Source organism: Strongyloides ratti (assembly GCF_001040885.1).
Source record: "Strongyloides ratti genome assembly S_ratti_ED321, chromosome : 2".
Classification (NCBI taxonomy): Eukaryota; Metazoa; Nematoda; class Chromadorea; order Rhabditida; family Strongyloididae; genus Strongyloides; species Strongyloides ratti.
Genome location: NC_037308.1, coordinates 7,846,662 through 7,859,802, shown reverse-complemented (window position 1 = coordinate 7,859,802; position 13,141 = coordinate 7,846,662). Strand labels below are relative to the sequence as shown.

At 17.9% G+C, this 13,141-nt stretch overlaps 2 protein-coding genes across 2 annotated transcripts; one reads left to right on the top strand and one right to left on the bottom strand.

The window, feature by feature from the left end:
* Positions 1-1,081: 1,081 nt before the first annotated feature.
* Positions 1,082-4,406, bottom strand: SRAE_2000251200 (Peptidase S9, prolyl oligopeptidase, catalytic domain and Peptidase S9B, dipeptidylpeptidase IV N-terminal domain-containing protein; the record flags this gene model as incomplete). The annotated part of the gene is made up of 6 exons (XM_024653589.1): positions 1,082-1,389; positions 1,448-1,550; positions 1,601-2,209; positions 2,263-3,485; positions 3,528-3,642; positions 4,338-4,406. The coding sequence occupies 6 exons, from the start codon at positions 4,404-4,406 to the stop codon at positions 1,082-1,084; spliced, it is 2,427 nt and encodes an 808-aa protein (XP_024507050.1).
* A 4,703-nt stretch (positions 4,407-9,109) lies between these two features.
* SRAE_2000251100 (Nucleoredoxin-like protein 2) lies at positions 9,110-9,593 on the top strand (the record flags this gene model as incomplete). The annotated part of the gene is made up of 2 exons (XM_024653588.1): positions 9,110-9,187; positions 9,228-9,593. 2 exons carry the CDS (start codon positions 9,110-9,112, stop codon positions 9,591-9,593), a joined length of 444 nt encoding a protein of 147 aa, XP_024507049.1.
* Positions 9,594-13,141: the final 3,548 nt, after the last annotated feature.

Genomic DNA, 13,141 nt, shown 5'->3' with positions numbered 1-13,141 from the left:
ATATTATTAATTAATAATAGAAAAAAAATATGTATATTGTTATTTATAACTATTATTTTACTTTTATAAAATAAGCCATATGTATAAAATATTTTATGTCAAATTTATTGAAACGACTTTATAAATAATATATAACGTTAACAGACTGATACCATTAATAGAATTTTTTTAACAAATGTCTGATGATATATATGTTAGGATGAATTGTTAAGCAAAATGAAAAAAAAAAAAAAAAATGCATGACCTCGTAGTCATAACTTAATAATTTTTTACCGACATAAAACAATTGATAAAATAAAATGCATAAGGATAAACAAATAGCTCTGTTCAATAACTATCGAAACATATGACTGGACCTTAGTCTTGTTACCATTGTAATTACTTTGACATCAAAGCATACACTCTAAGTCAATTGCCAATTTCCTAGCGCTGGACGTTATATATATATATATATATATATATATATATATTTATATTGATGGATTATTACATTTATAGATAAACATAAACATATTAACTAGAAATAGAAACAAAAAAAATTTTTAATTTTTTTCATAAATAAAAAACTTTTTTATGTAAATAAATGCTATAATGTTTTATTTACTTTATTTTTTCTTTCTGATAAGTATACTTTTTATAACCTATAATATAAATACTACTATTTTAAACAAATATTTAATAATTTTTGTACTAAATATATTTCAATATCATTGTTCTTATTTATAATAAAAAAAAAACCCATTACTAACAATTTTAATCATTAAAAATGGTCAGAAAAATTTTTAAGATTATTAACAATTTTTCTTTTTTATTTAAAGTAAATAACTTAGTTGTTAAAATATTTATGAAATTATTTTGAAATTAATATTTTATATTATTAATATTAAAATTAATTTTAAAAAGAATAGTTAAATATTAAAGAAATAAACTTTATTAATAAAAAAAAAAGACAATAATTGCAACATTAAATGGTATTTATTAATTTTACATATTTAATTATAAAATGTTATTTTTAAAACATAGTTTGATCTAGATAAAAATATATTAATAATTTTTAAAATATTTTTAAAAAAAAAATATTTTAAGTATTATTATTTTTATAAAAACATTTGTTAAAAAAGTTGTCTAATTTATTATATAAATGCTTCTTTCCATTCATAATACCATGTTGATCATCTGGATATATCATCATGTCAAAATCAATATTTTGTGAAACTAAATTAATTACAAAATTCATAGTATTTTGTAGATGTACATTGTCATCCGCCGACCCATGAATAATTAAATATTTTTTATTTTTAAAATTAGTTAAAGAACCTTGTGTCAAATCTGTTTCAGCATATCCTTTATTATTTTCTAGTCCCATATAACGTTCTGTATATGCAGCATCTAAAAAAAAAAAAGAAAGAAAAATAATTTTTTTTAAAAAAAAAATATAATCTTTTACCATAATAAAAAAAATTTGTAACAGGAGCAATAGAACAACCACATTTAAATATGTTATCATTATCTTTTTGGATAACTTTTGCTGTTAAAAATCCACCATAACTCTATAATAACAAATATTTATATTATAAAAATAAAATAAAATAAAAAATACCCATCCCCATATTCCAACTTTTGTTGAGTCAAGTAGAGAATATTTTTGTAATAATAATTTTGTGGCATCAATTGTATCTTCAACTTCAACTGTACCAAAATTTCCATATCTTGGTTCTTTCATATTCCATCCTCTATTCATGGTTCCACGGCCATCAATAAAAATTACAACATACTTTCTTGTTGATGCAAATACCATACTCATTGATAATAAATTTAACATATTTTCTGTTACTTTTTGAACACCAGGACCTCCATATACATCAACAATAACTGGTAATCGATCAACTTTTGAATCTAATGAATATCCTTCTGGTACTAATATCTCAATAAATGCCTTATTTCCATGTGGTAATGTTATCTCATCATAAACAATTTTAGGAAGTTTTTTAGAACTATAAATATTTTTCATTATATTTATATCTTGAATTGTTGTACTATAATTTTTTATTTTATCAATTTTTGCAATAAAAGTTCTTGGTATTCCTAGACCACGACAATGAATATATATATTTTTACCATTAGGTGAAATATTTCCTTCTTGATATGTACAATCTGGAAAAATATTGCATGTTATACATTGTGCTATATTTTTAACTGATGATGAATTCTAAAAAAAAAAAAAAGATATATTTTTAATAAAAAAAATATTTATAATAATACTGTTAATATTGAAATAGAATAAATATGTTGTTGTTTTGGATCTGGAGCTGCTGCAACAAAATATAAAATATTTTTTTTCTTATCAACATATAAAATCTCTGAAACATCATATGATCCCTGATGAAGGAAAACTTCATGACTATTTGTTAATTTTGGATTAACTGTTACTTTAGCAACCTGTGAATAAATGTTTCCATTTTTATTTTTTTGCGGTAATATAACAAAATAAGCATCATTTGTTGAGTAACGAATCTGCCACTCATTTGTTTCTGCATTTAATCTTCTCTTATCAATTATATATTTTTGTTGAAAATTTAGTATACAAGTTTTTTCATTATAAGAACATAAAGTTACTGTAACAATATTTTGAATACGATTTGCCCATACAGCTAAAAGGTATTCATTACCATGAAATGTATGCCATGATGCTGAATATAAGTATGTACTAAGGTCATTATTTTTTAAAACAATTCTCATTTTTTGTGATATACCATCATCTAATGACCATATATTTAATGTTGGAATAGGTAAATATTTATCAGAAACTTTTGGATAAAAAACTTTATCCATTAATGGATGAGTTTTTTTTTGAAATACTGGAATATTTTGACGATATACATTTGTATCATTTAATGTTAAATATGCTAAATATTTTCCACTTTTTGACCACCACATAGCTTCATTTTTTTGAAAAATTTCCTCAAAATACATCCAATCAGTGATTCCATTATAAATATATTGACTTTCTTCCTCAGAAATATTTGTAATTTTAAATGTATTAGATTTTTCTGGTATTTTAACATAAATATTACTACCAATTACAACAGCAAATTGATTTTTTTTTGGTCCCCATACAAATGATACTTTTCCTATAACTTCATCTAAATCATCATCTAAATTAATATAATCTCCAACAATAGGATCAATAATTTTCATAATTCTTTGATTAAAAACATTCTTTGCAACGACAAACAATTGATCATCCTTTCCTGGATAAATTTTTTCTAAATAATTATATCTATTTTTAATTTCATCTTTTATAAATGTTTTTGATATAAATGGTATATTATTCATATCAATACTTGTTATATTGTTATCATAAGTTTTAACTAATAAATGATTATTTTCTAACCATTCTAAACCATCTACTAATGGAACTAAACTATATTCTAAAATATCTGATATTCCAACTGGTGTACGAAGTTCTTTTGATGATTTTGATACTATAATTTTAATTATAACAATATATAATTAATAAAACATACGTGGTGTAAGAAGTAAAACACATAATATGATTATAAGACACATTATAAAAATAACAGCTAAAGCTATACTTATCCCTTTCCAATTTTTTTGTTCAACTTCAACACTTGTAAAATCCTAATATAAAAGATATGATTATTATTATTAATAAAAAAATAATGAAAAGATTTAATTTTGAAATTTATAAATATATATATTGTGATATAAAAGAATTTTTCTAAAAAATTTTTTTTTATTTTTATTAATTTAAAAGATAAAATTAATGTACTAATATGTCACGTTTTCATTCTTAAAAAAAGTCTTGTAATTTAAGATTTATTACCAGGTAACCTTTTAAAAATATAAATATAGTTTATATTTTTTAATAGTACAAATTTTTAAAAATATTAGTTTTATAATTTTTCTTTATATTATCTTTTTTTTGTTAAACTATATTATAATAAAAATAAACAAGTAATTATACTTGTTTAATTTTTAATTAATTTTATTTGAAAAAAAAAAATTAAACAATAATTTATATAATATAATAAAATTAGTAGATAAAATCACACGTGAAACATAAAATAATTATCATACTATTATACTTTTAATTATATAAAATAATATGATAGATGTGTTATATCTCTTTAAGCTTATAAAAAAATAAATAAACGTTATAACAATATTATATATATATTAACCAAATGATTGAAAATAAATTTTTTCAAATGAAAAGATATAATTATATTAACAGGTTAATAATATCATAAATAGCCTTCACTATAGTAATATAATAAAAAAATAATTTATTATATTTCTAGTCATAAACTTACATTTTCATTACTACTGATTTTTAATAACTCTTTTCCAGTTCCTTCTTTTATCATTTCTTTTTTTAACATTCCTCTTAGAATAATTTCTTTTTTAATATATTCTCCTTATAAGTAGTTACTTTTTCTTTTTAATAAAATTATTATAACTTATAAATATATATATTTAAATTTATAGTTAATCACTTTTTTAAATTTAAAATTAATACTTATTTATTATGAAATTATTATCATTTCTTTTTTTTATAAATTTATTGTTTTTTTCTAAAAAAAATTTTTATTACAATTAATTATTCAATAGGTAGTTAATAATTTAATATGATTAATTTTATAAAGTATATTCTTTAACCAAAAAAAAAAATCTTTTTTTTTTTAAATATCAAGTAAAATAATGTTTTAAAAAGTGTAACATTATAAGTTATAAAAAAAAATAGGTATAAAAATAATTGGTTATTCTAATCTCAAATTTAACAAAACAGTTTGTAAAGTTGAAAAGTAATGCATTTTAAATTAATTTTACTTCTTTGTGCTTAAAGCTGTAAAAATTAGAATATTAAATCTTAATTACATTAGATAAATAAATGTTGAATGGTAATGAATAATAAGATATAACATAGAAAATATTTATTTCAACTATTAACAAATTGACATAATATATATATAAATATACTCGCTATTATTTTATAATATGAGCATTTCTAATAAACATAGTCAAAGATCAACTATTCTTTTTATTTCTTATCATGAAATATTTAACAATAAAAAAAAATAAATTTTTAAAATTTTTATTTTTGATAAGTAATGATGATTTTTAAAAAATTAAATAAATAAGTGTAAAGAAATTTAAAATGACAATGTTAATTTAAATTTTACCTTATATATATAAAATAGTTTGATAATTAATTCTATTGATACCCGGTATACTACAAAATATCATTTAAAATTATTACTGTGGTAAACACTAATTTTAAAAGTTAATTTCTTATTACTACTTGCATATTTAAATACAAATTTTTAACAAAAAAAAAAGAAGAAAAGTTGAATAGTTAAATTTTGTTTTTAAAAAATCTACAAAAAAAAATGTATTAAATATTTATGAAAAAGTAAAATTTTTCATAAATTAATTTACATATATAATTAAGAATAATTATACAAGAAAATTTAAAATAAAAATAGATAATTTTATGACGCATTGTTTAACGATAACTTTCTGTTTTCAGGTAAAATATTGTAGTAATTTATAATATATAAATTTTATGTATCTGTATTTTTTTTTTAAAATAATTTATATAAAATTATAATATACATCTTTTAAAAAATTATATATGTAAATTTTTTTTAAATATTTAACATTTTTTAAGTAACAATAAGAATAAAATACATCATAAACTTTTTTAATATCTAAAATTATAATCTTTAAAAAAAAAAGATTTAGATTTTAATAGCTAAATATAATTCAGTAGTTTAATGCAATGTTTAATTTTTATTATAAAAAAAATACAGCATTGTTTTTTATAAATATCAATAATCAATTATATAAGTTATGAACAAAAACTTTTTAATATGATTAAACATATATTAATTTACATATTGTAGTTTAAATGCTAAAAATATAATTATAAATAACATGACAGGAATCACTTTACTTTATGATTATAAATAAAAAAAATTAAAAAATGATCTATAATAAAAGAAAATCTATTATTTTGTTTAAAATTTTTAACTATATTTTAAAAATTTCATATTTTTTATAACTTTTTTTTTTCAAGTAAATAATACATTTTATTTATTGTATAGCATTTCATTTTTACATTATTAAAATAAACTATTCTAAATAGTATAAAAAAAAATATATTAACATTGTATTATGTAAAATATTAAGAATATTTTAACAAACAAATATTTATTTAAAAATAGAACTTAATTGAGAATGGTTAACTCCATAAAATATTTTTTTTCTCAAATTCTATTTAATATTACATATTTAAATTATATATATATATTTATTTATTTATAAATGTAAGCGGAAATTGTATAACTATAATAGAAGAATTTTAAAATCAAGAAAATAGTTTTTAAAAATTGCTACATTTTCAGATTAAATTTTGAATGTACATAAAACATATTTATTCTTTAGTTATAAAAATGACTTATTTCCATCTCAAGTAAACAATTTTTTTTTCAACAAAATACTGAATAATTAAATTCATTTAAAATAATAAATTAGGATACTTTAAATTTTTTTCTCATTCTTTATTATTTTATACAAGTTAACATGTTAAAAAAAAAGTTTCCTATATTTTTGGTTAACTTTTAAAATAATAATAGTATGACATTTTAACACATTTATTCATTTAATATATCTCATTCTGGAAAAAAAATTATATCCTCCAACTATCTTTTATCTAATAATATTTAATAGTTGCAAAGTTTAAAATATTTAACAATAATGAAATTTAGATAGTAATTATTTTTTAAAAATTTTTTAAAAACATTAAAAGAAATTGGATATAAAAAAAAACAATTATTGTTTTGTTAGTTTTTAAAAAAAAGAAAAAATTAATAATAATTTTTTTTTAGATATGAAAAACATCATTTACATTCTGAAACTTAATAATGTATTTTAAATATCTTTATAAAAAATAATAAATTTTTTCATAATAAGAGAAGTTGATGTTTATTATAAAAAAAATTTAAACAATTAAATAGTATCTTTGATATATTTTAAAAAATAATACTTTTTTTCTAAATATTTTCACTAAAATTATAGGTTATAATAAATATAACACGTCAATGATAAATAATTGTACTATAATTAAGATACAATAAAAAAAGATTTAAATTTTTATTTTCTTAACATGAAATAAATGATCCACCAAATGCTAACAGTTAATTTGAACATTTATAAGAAATTTGATATTTTAATAGTAATAGAAATATGTAAATTCAATATATTTTGTTATTACTATTTATGTTACAACATTATAAATAAATCTTAATAAAAATTATCATTAAAAAGTAAAAACATTAAATGATTATAAAATATGTTAAGATGAGTATTTATTTTTTTGAAAAATATATTAAAATTAAAATTACATACATATTAATTCTAGGAAAAAAGAAAAATTTTTTTGTTTGTCTTCAATATTAATTAAAAGGGAAATGTTATCATATTTATTAAAATTATTACAGTAATAATGATATCCTTTTACACATTAAATCCATAAAATAAATTTAAGTCAATCTTATATATGTTTATATATATACATCTATTTTTTTTTAATAATTATATTATAAAAATTAAACAATTGAGTTCAAAGTATTCATTGGTAAATATCAAAACTTGTTAACATTTTTATTGTTATATTAAATGGAATTAAAAGACTAAAAAATTAAGAGTTTTTTTTCATTAGTTTTGTAAACATGACAAATGTAAAATATGAAGGCGGTCTCAAGAACAATTAAAATATATATATATAACTAAAAACATATTACTATTTAGAAAACATTGTATCAACTACTCTTTGAGTAACTAATATATTTCTTTCCTATGTATTTCAAATATACCTTGTTTATTTTAACAATATAATAATATTTGTTTGACAGTTTGTTACATTATATTTGAAACTCTTTTAATAACTTCCTAGATCATAAATTTGCCCATTCTCTTTAGACATACTTTTAGCTAACAAATTTTTTTTTTTAAATTTATATTTCAGTTATAACAAAAAAAAAAGATAGTCAAGATATATAATAATTATCTTTAGTTGTAAAATAATAACAAGATAATAAAAATTTTATTTATTTTAAATTAATTACATATCAAAAACATTATATTTTAAAAAAACATATATAACTTATAAAAAATAAAAACAAAAGTTTAACAATTATTTATGACGAGTATTATTAACACTACAAATGTAGTTACTACAAAAAAATTAAAAACAATTACATATACTTTTAAATGATTAATCCAACCATTTATTTTTATTGGAAAAAATTATTTAACAATATTAATAACTTTTTTCAAAATGTTCAATATACATATTAAAATGGAAACAGTCATTATTTTATCCTAAAAATTTAATGTTTATTATTACTTTTTGTTATTGTTTTTATAATTATAAATATTAATATAAAATAAACCATTAACAATGATTTTAAAAATGTTTGATGAAGACAGCAATATTTAGTGAATATTATAAACATTAATTTCAATGTATAACTTTATTATTCAAATGTTAACTGTTTCTACAAAAACATTTTTCTATAAAAATTTAATGATAACGTTTATGAAGTTATTATTAATCACATAACTTGCTTATTGTTATGAAGTTTCTGAAAAAAAAAGTATGACATTTTATAGTTTTATCTATTGTTCATTTATTTGTCATCTAGATTAAATTGTTTTTGAAATTGCATTAAAAGTAGTTTTAAGTATACATATTTAAAATTTGTATTAAATAAATAAATATATTTTTTTTTAAATAATAAAAAATTTTTATTCTTTTAATTCTAATAAAATATCTTACTACAAGGTTAAAAAATTATTTTTTGATTAGAATCTTATCATTTCAAATTTTCTTATAATTTTGTAACATTGACTCTTTGCACGAAAATATTTCTATTTTCCAAATCAAATATTGTTTTTAGTTATAGATATGATTTGTATACATTTTCTTTTTTTGTTAGTTTTATGTTAGAAGTCATTTTAATACAATTAATACTTTCATGATATTATTAATTAACAATATTTTTTTTTAGACGAATTTATAATGTCTGAACTTTTTGCTAATATTGGATTAAAAAAAAACGAGGATGGAAGTCTTATCAATGGTGGAGAAGCTTTGAAGGTATATTTCGTTTATAAAGATTAATTCATTATTTCTTAAGGGTAAAGTTGTTGCTCTTTATTTCAGTGCCTCATGGTGTCCACCATGTAAAACTTTCACCCCAATTCTTGCTGATTTTTATTCTGAAGCATCTGAAATGGGTTTAGAAATTGTTTTTGTTTCTTTTGACAGAAGTGAAAGTGATCTTAATGGGTATATCAAATCCCATCATGGAAATTGGCTTCATATTCCATTTGGAAGTGAACATATTCAAAAATTAGCTAAACAATATGGTGTTAGTGGAATTCCAGCTCTTATTGTTATTAAACCTAACGGAGATGTTATTACTAAAGAGGGTAGAACTGAGGTATCTGGAGGTGCCCCTAGAGTTGTAATGTCAAACTGGAAGAAAAGTATTGGCAATTAAAAGATAATTTCCAGTTTCTTTTTATGCATTGTAATATTTTTTAATTAAATCATTATTTATTATTGTGAATTTTTTTTTTAAAATTTGTATGATAAAATAATGAATGTAAATTTACTGCCAAGTTTAATATTTTATTTTATGTATAATTTTATAAATTCATTAAATGTACAGTAAAGAGCAACAATTTACTATAATATTTGTAAATTCCAAATCAATTGATTGACGTTAAATAGATGAAGAATGGAAATTTATCTAAAAATTTCCGTCATTTTTTATCACATCATCTTATATTGACGTTTAAAATTACAAAAATATTTTTTCATTTTTTAATATTCATTACCTTATTTCAATAAAAATTTATCTTTTTTTAGATAAATTTTACAATATAATAATGAATATTATATTATAATGTTTTAAATATTTTTATAACTAGATTTATCATTATTTTATATCATTCCCACTACCTTAAAGTTACATTTACATAAAATAATTTTATATTAAATATATTTTAGGGTTAATAATATTTAATATATAAGCGTTTTACGCAAAAAAAAAATAGGCGAATAGAAAAATAAATAAATAGCTTATTAGATTCAATAATACTTGTTTTTGTCCTATACTAAAAACATTATCATGAACGTTTAAACTTTTATTATGGATAAAATATATACTTTTCAAAATTATATAAAACACGGTCAATTTTAATACTAATAAAAATTTTTTTTTCCAACTTTTTAATATGGATAAAAAAATTATTACAAAACATATAAACTTTTCTAAAATTTTGTCACTATTTATCCTAAAAAAAAAACAATTTAGTTAAACCACACGACTACCCTAAAAAACAATTTAATTTCCACTATTATTTAGAAAACCGATAGTTTCTAATTAATATAAAGAAATAGATATATCAAAGAGATTATATCATAGATTACGCATTTGTAACCATAAACGCAATCATATTAATTTCAATATTATAATATTAAACATTAAAAAGGAAGTATTTTTTTCTAATATATATTTATTTAAAAAAAAAATATTGTAGAAATTTTTTATTAAGTTTACACATCTAAAATTAACATCCATCCTAGTGCAATATTTTACTAGTTCAAAAAAAAAATTATGATATAAAAGATTAAAAAAAAATTATTTTTATTATTTAACAATTTTATTTTGTAACTTACCAAAATCTAATTTTTTTCTTATCTTTCTTAGCTTAGCTTTTTAATAATATTCTTATTCAGTTTTTTAAAAATAATAAGACTATTAAAGATAATCATTAAAAAAAAGTGATGTTTATAATTAAGTATGTAATTGTTAATAAATTATTAATTCATCACTGACCATTTTTATTTAAAATTGGAACAAAATTTGTGTTGATTTTAAAAAATTTAATATATTATTTATATATATTTAAATATAGATACATAACATTTAGACAATGTTTCGATTTTTTATATATCTTTGTATTGTTAAAATATTAAATCATTTAAATCAATATTACATTAAAAAATATAAGCTGATATTTTAATTTTAATACCAATACATGAAAATTATTTCTGATGGTATTTTTTTTTTTAGAATAACATTAAATAAAATTTTAAATATATTTATTTCTTCATTAAATAAATGTAAAATATATTGAAATTTTTTAAATTTATGTAACGGGTATTTTAATATTATTTTACAAAGTATTATACAAATGAATGAAGTATAAAAAAAGTTCTCAATATTTGTTGAGGAACAATTTAAGAAATAAAAAAATAGTATGTTTAAGTTAATTAAATTTAATTATTTATACCATAATATTTTATGTTCAATATTAATTTTTTTTTTTAATTTATAAATATATATATCAATTTTTGAAAACAGAACACACTGCATATAAAATAGTATTTATATACATACATATTGCAATAAATAGAATAAACTTTTTTCACAGTTAAACTAAGCTTTGTATATATTTTATTATAAACGATTTTATTTTTTTTTTATATATTATTTTTATTTAGTTTATATAATTAAAATAAATTATAACTATATTAAAATTTTATCTTAAATTTTATATTTTTATTATGACATTGCGACAATCGTCGCGGCAATCTGCGTTGTTAAATCGCAATCTAATTTCAACAAAATAATATAAACTATTAAAATATGGAAACGACTAAATTATCGTATATATAATAATGTATATATTTTCTTGTTTTATCTTTTTAGACATAATTCTATTTATAAAAAATATTTAAAAATTAAAATTAATATTTTTCTACGATTTTTTATTTACTTTATAGTTTTAAATATGACCTTTAAAAATCGCGCTGCTTCTCTATTTTTCGTTGGTCTGTAAAATCGATTAATGTGATAAGCATTTGCTTATTGCCTGTCATGCTTTCTGTATTTTTAATGCTAATTTTCAATGCCATCGTTATGATAAACATTTCCATACAATTAAATTACGTGCTTTTTTTCATAACATTTATATAAAATTTTTTTTTAGTATATAATAATTTTATTTAAAAAAATGATACATTTTGATAAATAGTGATCTTTGAATTATCAAGAATATTTTATATTTTTATAGTATATAAATTGTTCCCAGACACCTTTGTTTTACATAATTTTAATCTTATGTTTTTTATTTTATTAATAGAATATTTTATTACACAAATTATATCTTGTCTTCCATACTTTCCCGCTATTATCAATTCAATCTATCTGTCAATCTTCATAGGCAGATAAATATATGATTGTTAGCATTTTAATAGACAATTCAATGTATAAAATTGCTTCTTTTTTTTTAAAAGCTAATTCTACAGGCATATAACATTCTTACTCTATTCTTAAGTAGCACTGTCTTCAAATTGTAAAATGTCATGTATTATAAAGAATATACTATTTTAGATATATATATATATATCATATGTAGTACTTCATTAGACATTGTCAATTAATTTTATTTTTTAATTTATTTTAATTTTCCATATTTTCTTTGTGAATATTTGCTATTTTTAAAAATATATGAAAAAAAAAGATAAGCATTAATTTATCATCACAAAAGTACATAATCTTTTAAATTAGCATAGGATTTTCCCGTGCTTTTGATATGATAACGTCAAACATTTTTTCATTTCTGTGTCTTGTTATAAGTAAGTATGTATTTCTCTAAATTCTGTTTGGGACGTTATCAAATTGCATTTTAAAATATTCTTCCAACTAAATTTTAACTGTTTAATTTTTAAGTTTATAAACTATATTATAATGAGATGCTGAATATTTTGACTATTGCTATTACCAATATTTATTGTGTATTATAATAAATTTTTAATAATTATTTAAAAAAAAAAAATATTTTAGATAATCTAATATTTAATTTGTGGTAAAAATAATTATAAAGTAATGATTATCTAGAAATATATCAATATTATATAGATTAATATTTTTGAAATTCTAAGAGAATTAAAAATGAATTTACTTATGCTTTTTATAATTTAAAATATTTTATTCTATAATTTTTAAAATTTTAATTTTGCTTTAAATTTATATAG